General features: G+C 48.1%; 7 protein-coding genes across 7 annotated transcripts; 3 read left to right on the top strand and 4 right to left on the bottom strand.

Annotated features, from left to right (window-relative positions):
* Positions 1 to 2,327: 2,327 nt before the first annotated feature.
* Positions 2,328 to 3,565, bottom strand: FPOAC1_012549 (uncharacterized protein; the record flags this gene model as incomplete). Its single annotated transcript, XM_044856902.1, has 6 exons — positions 2,328 to 2,554; positions 2,581 to 2,683; positions 2,759 to 2,832; positions 2,890 to 2,995; positions 3,051 to 3,147; positions 3,453 to 3,565. 6 exons carry the CDS (start codon positions 3,563 to 3,565, stop codon positions 2,328 to 2,330), a joined length of 720 nt encoding a protein of 239 aa, XP_044704215.1.
* A 1,175-nt stretch (positions 3,566 to 4,740) lies between these two features.
* On the bottom strand, positions 4,741 to 6,466 carry FPOAC1_012548 (uncharacterized protein; the record flags this gene model as incomplete). Its single annotated transcript, XM_044856901.1, has 6 exons — positions 4,741 to 4,995; positions 5,064 to 5,179; positions 5,226 to 5,707; positions 5,768 to 5,786; positions 5,923 to 6,268; positions 6,326 to 6,466. 6 exons carry the CDS (start codon positions 6,464 to 6,466, stop codon positions 4,741 to 4,743), a joined length of 1,359 nt encoding a protein of 452 aa, XP_044704214.1.
* Positions 6,467 to 8,624: 2,158 nt separating this feature from the next.
* FPOAC1_012547 (uncharacterized protein) lies at positions 8,625 to 9,494 on the top strand (the record flags this gene model as incomplete). Its single annotated transcript, XM_044856900.1, has 2 exons — positions 8,625 to 8,781; positions 8,842 to 9,494. 2 exons carry the CDS (start codon positions 8,625 to 8,627, stop codon positions 9,492 to 9,494), a joined length of 810 nt encoding a protein of 269 aa, XP_044704213.1.
* Positions 9,495 to 10,215: 721 nt separating this feature from the next.
* On the bottom strand, positions 10,216 to 11,365 carry FPOAC1_012546 (uncharacterized protein; the record flags this gene model as incomplete). Its single annotated transcript, XM_044856899.1, has 3 exons — positions 10,216 to 10,884; positions 10,937 to 11,296; positions 11,351 to 11,365. The coding sequence occupies 3 exons, from the start codon at positions 11,363 to 11,365 to the stop codon at positions 10,216 to 10,218; spliced, it is 1,044 nt and encodes a 347-aa protein (XP_044704212.1).
* Positions 11,366 to 12,284: 919 nt separating this feature from the next.
* Positions 12,285 to 13,324, top strand: FPOAC1_012545 (uncharacterized protein; the record flags this gene model as incomplete). Its single annotated transcript, XM_044856898.1, has 6 exons — positions 12,285 to 12,399; positions 12,461 to 12,470; positions 12,522 to 12,690; positions 12,739 to 13,044; positions 13,098 to 13,225; positions 13,279 to 13,324. 6 exons carry the CDS (start codon positions 12,285 to 12,287, stop codon positions 13,322 to 13,324), a joined length of 774 nt encoding a protein of 257 aa, XP_044704211.1.
* Positions 13,325 to 14,129: 805 nt separating this feature from the next.
* On the top strand, positions 14,130 to 16,326 carry FPOAC1_012544 (uncharacterized protein; the record flags this gene model as incomplete). Its single annotated transcript, XM_044856897.1, has 5 exons — positions 14,130 to 14,139; positions 14,197 to 14,245; positions 14,297 to 15,815; positions 15,862 to 16,032; positions 16,081 to 16,326. The coding sequence occupies 5 exons, from the start codon at positions 14,130 to 14,132 to the stop codon at positions 16,324 to 16,326; spliced, it is 1,995 nt and encodes a 664-aa protein (XP_044704210.1).
* Positions 16,327 to 16,411: 85 nt separating this feature from the next.
* FPOAC1_012543 (uncharacterized protein) lies at positions 16,412 to 17,091 on the bottom strand (the record flags this gene model as incomplete). The annotated part of the gene is made up of 3 exons (XM_044856896.1): positions 16,412 to 16,762; positions 16,810 to 17,012; positions 17,079 to 17,091. The coding sequence occupies 3 exons, from the start codon at positions 17,089 to 17,091 to the stop codon at positions 16,412 to 16,414; spliced, it is 567 nt and encodes a 188-aa protein (XP_044704209.1).
* Positions 17,092 to 17,104: the final 13 nt, after the last annotated feature.

Raw genomic sequence — 17,104 nt, 5'->3', positions numbered from 1 at the left:
GATATTGCATGAGCTTGTTAAAGACACCATGTTAACCATTTTCTCGAACCCGTTGGTGCTGATGTTGTGACGGCCTCCACAGCCTAGAGGGGATCCATGGTCCAGTCAGGTGGCTTGTTGTTTTCAACTCTATGAAGCAGTCTAGGGTTCCGATTCCAGAGGACTTCAAAGATCCGCAGGAATCCAGACCTGATTCATGTCTGGCATCTGTGCAAGCATAGTGAGAAGACCTTGGAGTACACTATCCTTGATACCAAGACTGCGAACCATAATATTCTGTGGTGAAACCTGCTTCAATTGGCATCGTGTAGTTCGTTTGCTTCACCAGTTGATAGGCAAACATCAGCGCCTTGCAGAATGGCTTTCTCTTGTCCTTTAACGTCGATGTCGCTGGGAATAGAGAAAACCACCGGTATTTGCATACAATGGTGCAAAGAGATCATGACTCTTGTCAAATTGAGTAAGGTCATCCTCGGTGACCCAAAAGTTCAGGAAGCTGATACTTTACAGTAGCATGTTACCATCTCAGAGAGACATTTTGCCGTGTATTGGGTTGGTACCTTTACGTTTGTTAGACACAAGAGGACGGTTCCATGCCATCGTATAAACGTGAACGCCATCCACCCGATGCCTGATTGCGACCCTTGATGGAGACGCCATATGATCGAATGCCTTAAGATGCCGCAACAGAACTAGATAACTGATTTCACCGCCCATGGCGCCGACGACAGTCTCGGCCGATTTCTTGTCATCGCTGGGTGGATTGCTTCGCGAAGCCACAGAGTCTGACGTCTGCCATTCTCAGGTATTGTGGGTAGGTTCGGTGCTCTAGCTGCTGGGCGATGTTGAAGGGGCCCGGATGGGTGCTGCCGAGGGATCTCGGGTGCCACTGTATATCTACCATGTTCTTCGAGTTCTGAGCGTCCCCTCTGGCATAGGGAAGTGATAGATCTGACCTAACACAAGAGGTGTATTCATGCCATCACGACAAGACGCTACGATGCCACCCTCTTGATGTCTAGGTTAGAGTCTTCCGAGTCGTCTGAGTCGTCTGAATTGTCCGAGTCGTCTGAATTGTCCGAGTCGTCTGAGTCTTCCAAGTTTTCGCCATAGACTCCATAGATCCTTGGGAACCCCTGATATCCATTATAATACTGGGGCGCCAGCTAGGTTTAGACCTGTACCGCCAGCGTGACAGTTAAATTCCCCATTTCCGTTGCTCTTTAGTCGCGTCGCTTCGTTGATCGTATCAAAAAGCATGGCCGAGCAAGAAAACAACTAGGCTTTCTTTTGTTGCTTCGAAACCGGACTGTTTCAACAACAGAGATGATACCAACAACCCTATCGGTAGAGATATCGGTAGTCCAAACGCATGAAGCTATCGAAGTGGTGGGTCACATCCATGATATGAGGCAGAAGTTCCGCCGCGTTGGGCGTTTGGCGGATAGTCTTGCCAAGTTGGAAGGACGCTTGTATCGCGGTAGGGAAGTCTTATCAGAAGCTCCATACCTAAGCACCTCAAGCAACAGAAGGCTCATCGGCCAATAGTCGTGTAATTGTCTATTCAAATAGAGAATGTTCCAATACTGATCAGATTCGCCTGAATGAGGGTTGCGCAAAGCTAGAGCGACCCGCGGGGGACCCCAAATCAATGGGATCCTTGTCCGCGGCCAACAGGAGGTACCTATTCACGCATCCAAATAAATGGGAGCAATGGTACCAACCCGTCGACTATGTGGTTGGCAATGGACAAATGACTGAGATGAACAGGCCAAGGGCCACCCTCCAAACAAATGGGAGATCATCGCCATTGCCCTCTCCTCGCTTTACCACGATGGTCCGTCATTGTAAGAGGAAGTCAATGTCATGCTCGTCAATAAAACTCGCTGTTAGGCTGTGGATGTTGCGTGCAAATTTGTCCACCAGTTCTGGCTCGATGAATCCCACCTCGAGGCATCATCTCATCCAAATAAGAAGAGAAAGAATATGTTCCGGATGTTTTTGATGTTTCGAGTTCTTCGACCTTCGCACTTGCCACTATACCCTCGTCCTTAGACGCAGGGTATTTCAGTGCAGATATAACCTTGACATCTACTTTGATAGGTTTCTGATAGTTGCCATATAAATAAGCACTGACGGTATTTCGAACTCATCAGCCTCATGGTTGTGGATGAACATCGACAGCTCCGGTATTCTGTATCAGAGGACAAGGAACCTTGAGACTAAGCTTCAAGATGGACTTGTTATCCCTGTTCATCAATTCCTTGGTGCATATCTTAATCATCTTCTTCATCGAATTGATGCAAGGATTTGTCAAAGGCTTGACATCAGCCCATGTATGTGAAGTGATAGGCGAGACGAGAGAGTCGAGAGGTAAGCTGAACCGTCTTGAATCGCCAAAACCCTGACTGCCAGAAGCCTGAGAGGGCTGGGAGGGCCAGGTGGTTGCGACGAAGAAGATGCCTGCGAAGAGTTACTGCTAGACTGTTCCGTGTGTCTGCCGGCGACAGAGTGTAGCTGTTGCTTTCGCTGTCACGACTAAGGACTCTCCGCCCTGGAATGAGTCAGTCGTTCCCGAACAGGGTCGAACGACGAAGACGTAGATGCCTATATCATCGGTATTTGTCTCTGAATCAACAGCATGTTCACCATCATCTCCATCGTTGTCGGCATCTCGTGCTATCTGTCTTGATAGCTGGAGTCACTATCCTCGCCATCTCCTCCCAGCTCGAACTCGGTCTCGTTTAGCAGCTCATACTGAACGTAGGCCTTTGTCGAGACGCTGGATAGTCTTAATGGCAAAACCGGGAAGTATGTTATCGTCAAAGCCAACTAGAGCTTACATCTAGCCGCTCTCTGATGTTTTAAGAGAACTCATGCTAAAGTGACTCTCTTGTCCATTAAGCTGGCCGATATTATCGCCATCTGAGCTAACATCTGGAGCAAAAGTTTCAGTAGGCGGCTCAGTAGATGTCCCCAAGTGAGGCTCATCGATCTATTGTGACAATATAATTAGCATATATCGAGGTATACCATTGGAGGGGACTTACCACATGAATACGCATTCCTGGTGGGGACGCGCATGTGTTCGAGTCTAGACGAGCTTGGTAAGGTCTAGCCAGTTCGTCGTCGAAGAGTTCAATGAGGCTACACAAGTCCCAAATGTCGTAATAGAGTAGTGACGCTTATGAGAGCATCAGCGTCTTTGCCGGCGCGCTCCAGGAAGGTTGCCGCTATTCCGATTCTCAGTGGAGGTGGGTGATCTCGAGTCGGTAAAAGCTAGCGAGGAGACCTTCCTTACGGCGGAATCGGGATACATGTGATCCTGGTAAGCGGAGGAAGAGGTTGCTCATCATGGGATGCCGATAGATCTGTGGAGATGGGACCTATCTCATATGCATTACCAGTCAGACATCCAACAACAGTCGGCGTCTCTGGCAGTCCAAACAGACTTTTGCGCTCCTGCAGCTCCCAACGGACTGGGCAAGGGGCCCCTATACACTCTTCCGATATTGATAAACGGTGATGTCAGTGTTGGGCTGGCTTGGTGGTCTGATGGGTACATCGACGGTTGTCATAACGCAGAGTGTCGCCTCATCCAATCCACGTCTTGCTTGTGTGCGAAGACGGAGGTCTTCGATACTTCTGAAGTTAGGGCATTCAGTCTTGCCGTGGTTGTCAGGAGTGACTACTGCTACTCCATTCCAATCGAAATCAAAGCGGGGATGTACGCAATCATTCATGCATTCTCCAGCAAAGGCTTTGTTGTATGCTGATGAGGTCGTTCTCGACCGATGGTAGTGCGAGTAAAGCTTGCGTGGCCATTTTGACGTTTGTTGAACAATTGAGCGCACACTTTGTAACTCTTCGCCACATTTTCCGTATAAGGGTCTGTTGTTGCCTGAAGTTGGATTAGGGTCTGAGCCTGACAAGCTAATAATCCACCCCAAACCCTTTTGATCAGGCGTGTTCCGCGGCAAGTTGGCGTGGAAAGGTTGTGGTTCAGTGAGGGATGTGTGATTCACCAAAGGGGACACTCAGCCTGTCCACCCGCTCAGCGACAACTTCATGCTAGGTAGGCAAAAAAGATGCAGTGTTGATCACCATAGGTCCGCATTCTTTCGTAGTTAGGGCTTCAACCCAAAATGCGCGACCAAAGTAATTATGGATCGTCTTTGACAACATAATCTGGTTACTGGGTATGAACAAGCTGGTGTTCTAGTAGCTCCTTAGTAGCAGAAGAATCCCTGTCTTCCTCAAATTGGCGTACCAGACCATTGTTGTCTTCGAGTCTGCTAAGGTTGGCGTCTCGGTAAACGGGCAGCAAGCGTACGTCAGAAGCAGCCACCATCACGCCGAAAGCAAACAAGTGCTTTCTTTTTCAAGGGTTCGGATTCCGGTAAGTCGGCCAGGTCTTCCTCCGTTGGATGGGCTAGAGTCGCATCGATGTCTGCAGAGAATATCCAGTGAAATGCTTAAAGCACTACGTGCGAGTTCCGCCAGTAATGTATTTGTCTGTTGAGATAGACCATGTTCCACACCCTGTCTGAGCATCCCAGCGATACGTGAACCATCTATGACAGTCTTGATTGGTCTGTCGGGTTGAGGAAAGGCTTGGTTCCGACGAGGATGATCCATGGTCAACCTTCGATTCACCTCAGGCGAACGGTATAATATGAGTTACCTCACCACCGTTCGATGTATGCATCCAAATGCACTGATAAGAGCGAACCAGACGCGCTAGGAATACGTGCGTCCTGCGTGATGGAGTGTTAAACCATTGGTCAACAAGGTTTGGCTGATGCATTGGGGAGTTTCATAGAAGATCTTGCGTGCTGGCGCGCTGACTGGCGCGCAAACCATCTCAAAGTCTCGGAATACCGCTTCAATGACCATGTTCATGATCCGGCCCTTTGCTATTGTCATGGTTCGAATCGATGCCCAGTCATCCTCTGCGGGGATCTCTTTCTTCATATAGACGAAGGTCCCAAGTGCCTATGAAGAGAAGAAGAACGTAAGCCAGGATACTTATCAGAGTGAAGATAAACAAATGATAGACTTACGTTGCGTATGAATCGCAGAATTGTCAGCGTCACCATATCCTGCTTCAATATTCCGACTTGGGCACTGTAGTATCCAGACTTGTCTGTGTCGGCAGAGCGACGCTGGTAGAGTCCTTCTGTAATCTTGTGCTCCAGTTGAAGTCCAAGCCAATCATGGTGGACTGTTCGATCCATCGTGGATTTGCAATAACAGTGAAGATAGTGATTCGGATGGCGTCGGGCTTGCCAAGGAGATAGTCCTGGTTGTTGGTCTCGCAGGCGAAACCCAATGGGAACCAGCCCCGAATTTTGGTTGTTCCTCCCCTCGTAGAGCTTTGCCAACACACTCCGAAAGGTTTTTGTCACCCTTGGTGGCATAAGCCTTTGACGCTTTCAAGTTCCTTGGTACTGAACAAGCTTCGTATAAGGTGATGTTCTTTCCACATTGCTTCTGTGAGGGTTCGCACTTCAGCTCTACACCTCCGAGCTCGTCATCCTTTACACCCACGTCACTCTTTGTAAGTGAGGAGCTGTCCTCGCTCGCAGGACCAGGGTACATGTAAACGAGCGGTCCGCTCGAGCATGAGATGTAGGCATACAGTCCTGATCGGTACTTCTCGACAGTAGGCAGAGGCTCCAAGTTATCAAGCCATGTCCTCCTGGACCTGTTCAAGAGTTAGAACAATACATCACCAAGACATTGATTAGGTAGAAGTTCTACTTACAATAGTTGCAGCAGTGTGCCTGGAGGGGGGCTCCAAGACGTCAATGTCGCCGTTGTTGTCATCATCGGAGGTCTTGACAGAAGCAAGATGGAGGATACAGAATCAGGAAAAGGTCAGTAGGGCATTGATAGTATATGAATAAGATATTGACTTACTTTGTTCAGCCAGGTTGACATCGATGACGCCTCTAGGACGGGTAGGCTCATAGAGTGAGCGGTGAAAGCCCATGATGTGAGTCATCAGGTTGGAAAATGCCGTTTCCCTTATTTCTCGGACGGGTGGAACTTCCGGACTCTCGATAGTAGCACATGGTGTGATGGTATCTGAATGCACAGACATCCCCTCACCATGTGATAGTAGTTTGTTCGTTACTTGTGTCCACAGAGCGACGTTGAGTATCAGCTTTAGTTCTGGTAGATCGACTGAGTTCATCTTGATGTAAGAAACTGCAATCCATTCAAGAAGAGGAAGGTTTCCGATAAGGTAGAAAGGTCTCGAATGCTTCCACCTGGTCACAGATTAGCAAGGTCGAATGACTGACGAAGCTGTTGTACTTACTTTGTCATCGGTGACCAAGATAGCATCTTCATTCGGGTCTAGGATCATTGACGCATCGTCATTGTCCTTCCACTCAGCCAATACCAACCATTCCAGGTAGCGGAAACGGGCCGCGGCAGTGTTGATCTCGGGCTTCAGCATGAGGTCTACGACTGGCTGCGGATGGGGCGGTCTGAAGAAGGAGTCATTTGTATAATCGTATCGATAGATATATACCAGAAATGAGAACTGAAAAGGAGTGTATAGAGAATGACTGAAGACTGAAGACGAAGCTGAGGATGAAGAAGAGAAAAAGTCCGAGACCTGGCCCGAGATAGGATTAAATAGATAATTTCTTCTCGTTTGTTAGGCAGGAAGCTGAAATCCAGAGGAATGTGTGAACGGCAAGTTTTCGTTTCATGCAAATAGATGCTATGCAGTTGGCCGAAGCAAGTTGTCTTGACTGGCTGGAAGTCCGGGAAAGCAGTGTCAAACAGTGTCAAACAGTCAAATTGATTTGTACAGCAAATTAAGTCTCAAACTTGATAATGCACATCTTGTGCACATTTATTTGTTCATGTGGCATATTTGTCCAAATCGCGATTGACTGGCTGCAGCATAGTATCCAAGCTGGACTGCCACCTTGGAACTGGGCCTCGGAATACTGGCAAAATTATCTGCCATAAGTAAAAGAGACGAAACATTTATTTTATTCTCAGTCATGTAGACTAGATCTTTATGTTGTTTATTTTTATACACTGGGTTTAGAATGTGGCTTCGATGTCGTTGTCTGGCCGGAGTGTATGTGATCCGACGACAAAACCACAAGTGGTGTTGTCTGCAAATGTGGACAAGTTTGACAATACACAAGCGACGGCGACCACGGCAATCGCGACTATGTTTCTGCAGTATCCCATCACAAAGCTCTGAGATATCAAACAAATAAGAAAAGAACAAAATAATTGAGAATAGACACGTCATGACAAATACGGCTTCATTAACCGTGCCCACGTCCTACCCTATGCTGAATACAATGATGCTTGCACGGGTATCGTTACTAACATTGGCCCTTATTTGTACCGAGGCAAGCGAGGTATGGACCGCTTAAACTGTCAGGCCAGCCCGTGGGTTTGGGAAATCCGGGGTGCTTGGAAATTCAAGATGACACACTTTTCGTTGATTGGTTGGTAATCACTACACGTGCTAGATTTTGTCTTGATCAACGAGACCAACTTGTTCTATACCACACCCTCTTCCAGTCAAGACGGTAAATGACCGTCCATCGCAATCTGGCGGGATTCCAAGGCAATAGATTAATAAAACAACAGTGACTAATAAGGCAAAGAGATTGGTGACAGCAAATGATACACTATGATGCAGAAAGCATCCATGGCGCCAAGAGAAAGCTGCACCGTTTCCCCAGATCGACAAGATGACACCCTGAAATGAAACGGGGGACATTCATCCATTTCTTCCGGTCCCTTGCCTTGGGATGTGATAATCCGGACGGACTTGAGGCAAAATACCTACCGATTCGAGTTGTTGTCACCACCAACACATTTCCCGGCCTCCGAAATGTCCCGGCGAAGAAGCAGAATCAAGGAAGATGTTCGCCAAAAGTGTCATTTGTTGTACAAAGTTGTATGACTGTGATCAACTCAAATCTAGACTTGTCCAGACTCAATGGAATACGTAGAAGCCAAGACAGTCGGCAAGCCACGGTAGAAACTACCGTGCCCACCCTGACGACCGTTCCTGCCTCGCACGGTCCCACAACCCATCTCAACGCCGCCTTCCATCATCCGGTACTTATCATCTCACCAGTCATTGCGTGTTAAACAAGTACCACCCTTGCACCTCAACTCTCAACACCAACACCATCTTTTTGCGCTTTCTGCCGCCCTATCTTAAGGCCCCCCCCACTTCCAACCTTCCAACGCATCCTCGACTCTCCTCTTCTTACTCTTCATCCTTTGTTCTTTTATCTTGTAATCTTTATATGAACCTATCGACTGCATCCTTTTATCTATTATAAACTCCTTCTCCTCGTCATAAAAACCACCACCTGCGTAATCATTCTTGTTTCTCCCATCTCGTCTTTTTGTGGCTCAACAACTCCCCGCGCCAGCGCCGAACTATCGTACCATTGACCTCAACAAGAATCGTTAAATCGTGCAACGGCATTTTTTGGATACATAACCGCTCAACCGCAACTGTACTTATTGCGCATCAATTGTTTCAAAGTATAGCTTCTACGACAAGCTAACTTTCTCAATTGCTTTTTTACTCGCGACGGCCTCATCGTTACAGGTCGCCTAGAATGAACCTGAACAAGGCCGCTCGAGTCATCCTCTTTGGTGCCCCTGGTGTTGGCAAAGGAACACAGAGCGAGCGCTTGCTCTCGCGCTTCCCTCAACTCAATCAAATCAGTACCGGAGATCTTCTTCGTCGAAATGTTAAGGATAGAACACCACTCGGTTAGTTTTGGCGCTACTCTAGACCCCCTCCATTTGTCATGATGCTGACTATTTCCATAGGCATCAAGGTCGAGAATACCATGAAGGCTGGTGGCCTCGTGGCTGACGATTTAATCCTACGACTTATTTCCAACGAATTTTATACTCGCGGTTGGCTTGCCAAGAATGGCTCTAATGTTATGACCCTTTCATCCGAAGCCACAGCACTCGAACAACATTCTTTCAACAACAATGCTGGTGTCGAATCTTTCATCAACGCCGCGCCTTTCCTTGACGGGCACAGACCATCTGCTGCCTCCGACGACCCCTCAGCTTCTTTTATCCTCGACGGCTTCCCTCGAACAGCATCCCAGGCTGGTCCCCTTGACAAACTTATTCCCATCAACCTGGTCGTCTCACTCAAGACACCTGTGTCCGTTATCCTGGAGCGTATTCTCGGACGTTGGGTCCATGAACCTTCTGGCCGTGTCTACAACACCAGCTTCAATGCGCCCAAGGTCCACGGAATGGATGACATCACCGGCGAACCCTTGATTCAACGCCCCGATGACTCCGAGGAAGTTTACCGCGCCCGATACAAAAAGTTCCAAGAGACCAGCGAGCCTGTCCTGAACCACTACGCTCAAAAGGGCGTTCTGGTCGAAATCGAGGGCATGAGCAGCGACGAGATCAGCCCAAAGCTATTTGCCGAGTTTGAAAGACGCTTCGTCTAAAGAAAAGGAAATACCCTAAAGTTCCAACCTATTATGTTTTAGTATATATGATTTTGTACTTTGTTCTTCTTGTCTAGCTTTGTTTGTTTGTTTTAGGAGTTTATCGCGGCGAGGGTGCTGCTGATGGGAGTTGCAAAAGACAGGACTGGCAAGGCAAGCTATCCTGTTAGATGGCGCCAAATGTTGGGAGGAGTTGGTCCGTTAGGGACATGGTGATGATTGTATGGGAATGTCTGCTGTTTGAGCACATGGAAACGCTCATGGGCAAGGTTTGCCTGAATGATATCCACATCAACCCCTTCTTTGATCTAACACTGTGACGTTGAGTAATTGACTTCTTCGTTAAGATAAACCGTTATAATTTCGCTATTGCATACTCTCGTAGCATCAAAGTTGATCCAAGTCTTAGGGTAGGTACACAAATAAGGAGCCTGCGAAGTCTGGTCTAAGTATCATAAACTGGCTTAATAATTTCGTCCTTTATGCTTTTAGTAGCTAATGTTTCTCATACCTTATTTAAGGACAATTTAACATAAAATTCATATTAACCCGCTGTGCCGTTTCCTCCATCTCTTCTAACGATTCCGTGCATCCATCACATTCAACGTTTCACCAAAAATGACAAATCGGGTTATACCTTCCAAGACAGCCCAAGTAAACAATCCGTGATACTCCATTTCGAGCTCATCCTGTAAAATCATATAAAAATGACGTTGCGAGCTCAGTCGCGCCAGCCTTCGCCGCCCTGGAGACCACTGGGTTGGCCTTCTGTTTGACCAGGTCGTAGAGGTGTATTCTCGTCGTCATCGTCGTCAAGCGCTCGCGCAAGCTCATCGGGATCCTGCATCTTGGCATCGGGATCGACTGGGCCACCAAGCTCATCGTGGTCGCGGTTGTGTCGTTCTTGCTCGAGAACACCATCGTCTGCGCTGACTGAAATACCACGAGCTCCCCACTTGGGACGAGCCCCGCGCCTGTTACCGCCCTGGTCGTCATCAAAGCCACCAGGACCATTCTCCTCATCGTCCTCTTCGTCGTGGGCGAAGCGCTTGCCAAAGATACGACGGAGAAGCCAGCTGCGGCTCATATCATCAGCGTCAACGATACCGCCACCACGAAGCTTGACGCGCTGGCGAGTGTAGTAAACCCAGGCAAAGTCGATGTAGAGAGCAGTCTGAATGACGCCAAAGATGACGGAAATGATGTTGGGTCCTCGGCCGTGCATTTCGAATTCGCGGATGAACCAGTTAAGACAGTAGAGCGCGCGGTAGGAACCGAGGGCGACGAGGTAGAAGGAGTCGATAACGGTGGGTACGGTTGTCTGTCTCAGGAGGAGGAGCTGAGGGAGGACACAGACGGATTCGAGAATTTGAGAAAACACCCACATCCACTGGAAGACGTTAGTCATAGCTTCGTTGTTGGGATCAAAGGGCTGAGCTTACGGTCTGGAAACCTCGGTGTTCACCTCTCTCAAAGATGAACATGACGATTGGCGACAGGACGAAGGAGCCGCCAAGAATGACAGCGCCAATCTTCCAAGAGACCTCTCGCTCGCGAGAACGAGGGTAGATCCATTGCATGATAGCCAGAATATAAATCGACGAGAGGATGTAGAAAATTTTGAACACAATGTTCCACGGCACACTCTCTCTAAACAAGTCAAGATAGCGGGTGCAGAAGACTAGAGCGTAGAGGACCTGCGTGATGAGGGAGACACCCTCGGCGCTGCGGTTACGATGGATGGCGAAGATGAGGATGCATTTCGAGAGGGCGTGGGACAAGTCGCCCAGAACACGGAAGAGCTACCAACTGTCAATTTGGAGATCCCATCATGGTTACTGTTGAAGCATACGTACGTTCCACGCGCCCATTGTCAGGGCGGGTTGCTCAAGCGTGAGCTATCAAGGGAAAAGAAGGAATTCGTCTATTTGGTGACCTGCCTGTGGCAAGTTTGTAGTTGGAGAGCAGTTGAGCTGATGAGATGATTAGAAGAAGAAGGAAAGTTGATAAAGACAAGTTGTTGTCGACAAGTAGGGGTAGCTTAGGCAGCTCAATCCAGCTCTAGCTTGCCTGGTGATGCGATACGATACGGAGGCGGGAGAAAAGGTGGAGTATTGGCTTCTCTGACTGGGGAACTTTATGTCTGGGGGCCTGGAGCTTGCGTCAGTAGGTTCCCTTCCCTTGAAGCCCGGTCCCCTGTCAAGCGGGCACTTGAACCTGAACGTGTTGACATTTCAGCCACGGCGGTTTCCATTTCCGGTCAGCTGCGCCTCAGACAATTGAATGCGTGCCTGGTAGTATGAATGTGTATTGTTATATAGAAGTTGTAAGATCGGATCAATAATTCTACATTTTTTGTTGTTCAAGACCTCGATGTTCCAGTGTGATAAAGGGTGGCCAAGTGTCGTACTGATTGTAGCCACCTCAGGTAACTCTAGCATGGACCGGGCACCAGTTGAATCAATGTTTGGTCAATGAATCGCTGAAACTGCCATCGAAACTCGACTTTTCTCCTGTCCATCCAACAAACTCAATTCATTTTTTAATCTACCTCTTTATCTATTGCCTCAAATTGAGCATTAGGTCTACCAACGGCTTAACCACTTAAACGCGCGGCCGTTAGATATCACTATCGTTTTAGCTTGACTTTTACAGAGTAGATTCAAACCCCTTCCCAGCCCCTGCAGATCCAGCCGAAACATCCTCACAAGCCAGTCCACGTCACCTCACGATTTATATTCCTGACGGCGCGCATTAACGAGGTCAGGTGTCAGTCAATTCATACTCATCATGAGATTACCGGCCTTTTGCGCCGCACTCTGGCTTGTCTGTGCTACTGCTCTAACCGTCCCCAACATCCTTGAAAAGTTTGAAGATAAGGTGCCGACAACACCAAAATACTTTCGTAAGTTTCTACTCGATATGAGATGTAATTAGAAGAAATAGGCCTTGTTAACGAGTATTAGGGGAACCTGGGTGAGTAATATTGGCCGTCGTTGATATCACTTTACTTACGAGACTGCCAAGAGAACACCAACACTATGACTTAAAGTATTTCGTAGAAGCTCTGGAGCCAGCAGCACAAAATGCACGCATCAAGGTCCTCATGCAGACATATCTAGCTACACTTCGAGATCTAGGTGTCCAGACATGGCTGATGCATGGCTCTCTACTTGGTTGGTGGTGGGGAAAGAAGGTGAAGCACTGAACAGCCAATACCGAAATACTCTAACTAAACCATCAGGTCATGCCGTGGGACTTGGATGCTGACGTCTCAGTGACTGAATCCGACATGTACTTTCTTTCCGCCTACTACAACAAGACCATCTACTACTACCAGTACGATGGATGTCCGGATGGTTGCTTCTTCCAGTTTGACATAAATCCTCATTTCAAGCATCGCGGAAAAGATGATTGGAGGAATGTCATTGATGCTCGATGGGTTGACATGCAGACTGGACTGTTTATCGATATCACTGCAGTGAGATATGATCCTGGTCATGAAAGGGGTGAGGGCGTCATGTACGACAAACACGATCACGAGTTCAAGGTATGTCCCTCTCGTTACTTCCATAGCGGTCATACTGACCATCTGCGAAATAGGACAAGTACATTTTCCCTCTTCTCGATACTACCTTTGAGGGTGTGCCCGCCAAGATCCCTTATCGGTATAAGGAGATGCTCACTTCAGAATATGGCCTTGCGGCAGTGTCAGATACTGACTATAACGGGTATGTATAGAGGAGACCAATTTGTACGACATCTTTGGCTGACTAGGAACCAGGTACCGATTCGACACCCAGAGAATGCAGTGGCTTCCCATTAACTGAGGGGAGTCTGTCCCAAAAATGATGATTCATGGAGTACGGTGTATAGCATAAAAGCGATAGACTGAAATATAGAAATGGATTTGGAGACATGGGGAAATGATACTGGTTTATTTACTTTCAGTGGCTGTGGATATGTAGCAGAAGAGTTTACCTCGAGTGCCGCAAAAGACTCTCAAACTGTAAGCCACCTTGCCGGTGTCTCAATGCCCACATACAAGAGCTTATCCTTTCGCTCAACGTAAATATCTCACTCTGAGCTGGAAGTATATATACCATAAATAGGGGGTAGGCTACTAACCCGAGGCTGCATCAGCATTTAGCCTTCCCCAGATTTCGATCGAAGATACATCTTAGGCTATCTAGATAGAATCTAAATGGAAAGATTCCCTGTATGGTGGGGACCTTTCGAGTTGACGAGAGGATATCGGAATAGGGGAGTTAGCTTCTCTACCTACTGTAAGATAAAAAAATGAATATCTTAAGAATTATATTCCATGTAATGTAAATTGACATAACAATTTCGTCTCTTATAATTCTCGCAGCTAATTTTTCTGATACCACAAGGGTTGAGTATAATTTAATTAGTAGCGTGGCTGGTGCTCAAGACATCTTTAATTTAATGCGAGTGCCCCGCGACTCTGGAACGCGTCTCCCCCACGCGCTATCAACATCTCAAACATTACTTCATCATCAACATCACCCCAAAAGTCCAATCGCACCACCACAACTACTTATTGAACCTGGACAACACAAACTTGGCCGGAATTAATGCGTTAATAAATACTGACCACAACCCTTTTCCGCCATGGCCACAGGTATGTCTCAAATAACCACAAACAAACATGCGACAAACTTGCTAATATAAACAACAGGCCAGCAGGGCCGCGATGAGCGGCTACAACAACGTCTTCGAGGTGCTCAGTACGAATTACGTATTTAGAATTCGAAGAAACTTCGCTAACGCGACTGCAGACGCACGAATATTCAGGACGAATCCTTCAATCTCGACTTTAACCTCGATCTTGCAGGCCTTAACATAGCCAGCTCGACGCCTGCCGCTCCCAAACCAACGCTGCTACCCTCATCAGCCAATACTTCTGCTAAGAGAAGAAGATTGGATAATGAGCCGCCACCATCTGCGTCGGCGCAGAGAAGCGCGCGAAGACGATCGCCGAGAATAAGATCTGATGATCCCTACGAATTACCCGACACATCTAAGGAATCGGACGCGCAGGATATTTCACCAGAGGTTGTGGACGTTGGAGAGTCGGTTGACGGTGCGGCGGAGGAAAGGGAAGTCGAACTAGAGTCCGAGATGGAACCAGAATCAGAGGCAGAGCCCGAATTGCCTAGTCCAGAACAATCCATTGAACCCCCAGAAGAGAACGAAGCCGAGATCGAATTGCCAGTCCTGCCGAACGAGAATGCCTCTACATCACCAGATACTCAACCATCAAGTCAGAGGACTCAAGAAAATGACCAAAGTCCTGATGCGCCGCAGCCTATACAAATCGACGCCGTATCATCGACAACACAATTACGTGCTGCGCTCGCGGACGAGGATGATGCGCCAGCCTCCTCGTCACCACTGGTCAGCAAACTGCGTCGGAGTGGGGGCCATTCCATGTCTCGATCGAGAATATCCCAAGGACGAGCTTCGAGAGCTACAGAAATAAGTCTAGACGATGAGGAGCTTTTGCCAGAACGACCAGATCAAGCTCCTGCGGACGACGAACTTTCCGAAGACAACCAAATAGAGGATGAGCCAGCCGATATCACAATGGAGCCGGCTGAGGAGGAGGAACTTCAGGAACAGGAATCTGAAGGGTCGGAAGAACCAGAAGAACCGGAAGAACCAGAAGAACCAGAAGAAGAACCCGAGGAGGAAAGGAATACACAAGAAGAGGAAGACGCTGTCGCAGAGGCAATCAGTGCGGTCGAGGCAGCCAAAGCTATTGGCAGAAAACGTCCCCGAAGAAGTCTACCATCTCAATCGCATGAAGCAGAGCCTGAAGAACCGACTGAAGAGGAGCCAGCACCAAAACGACGACGAGGACAATCTTCGAGAAGCCCAGCGACACAAAAGCAACCAGCAGCCAAAGCCAAAGACAAAGCCAGTACAAAATCGAGAACAGGACCAAAGCCACTTCCGAAACAGGTACGCAAAACGAAAGAAGCCGAGAAAGCCCGACGAGTCAGTGATGGCTCAGCTATCGAGATTACGGTGCAGCGTTTCGTCAATGTTAAAAAATATGGCAAAGACGATGATGAGGAGGACCAACTCGCAGGGGACGTACCGTTCATAATGAATGGAGAAACAGTGGTAGACGTCTTTTCGCAGGTTTGCTTCGAGGTAATTGATGGGGTAGTCGCAAAGCTCTACGATACACTGGGCAGCACAGAAGAGAAGGAGAAGAAAAAAGAATGCAGGATAAAAATACTGGCACTCGAGGCGTATAAAGAAGAGCTCACGTCTCGATTGCTTCAGCAGGTAAGATATTCGGCACCTGCATGGATGATATACACTAACAAGCCAGGCGATTCATCTAAATGACTTGCACACCCTTAGAAAACGAGTCCGAATCATACAGCGCGAGAAGCTCTCTTTGCGAGAAGAGATATTACGTCTCAAGGCAGAAAGAGAGCAAGTTGCTCTAAAGATGGATGCAGTGCGTATCAAGCATGAAGAGGACACCAAGGAGTCAAAGGTAAGTTGCTGTTGAAACTGTTCTATCGAGCCTTTCTAACATGTACAGTATCGACTCGATACCTCAGCTATAATGCACGATATAGACATGGCGGTTGAAAGGGGACGGGACGCCCCTGAACTTTCGCGTGCCCAGGAGAAAAAAGCCGATCTGGCTAACCTAGAACTTCTTGTGGCGCGCATAACCGATGAAGCCAGCTCAGCGAGCTCCGCAGGCGGATTGCTTCAACAAGTAAAAAACTTCAATGCTTTCCTCGAACGCGCAGCGATTGCGCTAGAAACAAAAGGCAGATGATAAAAGGTACCACGACAGCAACGAAACGAAACGAAACGTCTTCTTTTTTATATACAACTCCAAGCATAAAATACTCCTTTTTTGCTCACTGAATCTTGGCCTTGCTAAAGTCCATCTCGGGGTGCTGCTCCTGGAATTTCTTGAGAATATCCGCCTTGTTCTGCTCGTCAGAGCTAGGCAGACCCTTCTCCTTCTGCTGTTGGTCAAACATCATCTTCTCAACCATGCCGCGGGTCTCGCCGTCGAGATCGGACAGCTTGGAGTTGTCGGGCTGGATCTTGGTCACATCGATCTTGGGGGCAGAAGTGACAACGTGAGGCCACCATTCCATCTTGTTGACCTTGTCGAGATGGATCTCGACGGTCTTGGTGCCATCTGAGTTGGTGCTGAGAGTCCAGGTGGAATCATCAACGTGGACGGCGTGAGGAAGATCGCCCTGGGGTGGTTAGTCGGATTTACAGGAGCTGGGAGTTGTGTATATACCTGGATGATTGGATCCTGACCCTTGATACCCGCCTGTAAGCTCATCTTCTTGATAGTAATGACGAGATCCCTCGATTTGAGGTTTCCGGGCACGTCAAAGGTGACGTTGAGCTCGGCGATGGTCTGAGTCCACTTGTAGGGAAGAGCAGCCTGCTCCTCGGCCTCCTTGGCCGTAGCGGCAGCGGTCTCGGCAGGTGTAGGTTCTGTCATGAGTTAGTCTGTGACTGATTCCTCATATAAAATAGACTTGATCTCTGAGGGTCACGTACCTTTATCAGCCATTGTGATGATTTTG

This window comes from Fusarium poae, chromosome 4 (genome assembly GCF_019609905.1).
Source record: "Fusarium poae strain DAOMC 252244 chromosome 4, whole genome shotgun sequence".
In the NCBI taxonomy this organism is placed as follows: domain Eukaryota; kingdom Fungi; phylum Ascomycota; class Sordariomycetes; order Hypocreales; family Nectriaceae; genus Fusarium; species Fusarium poae.
This window is presented reverse-complemented; position numbering and strand designations above follow the sequence as displayed.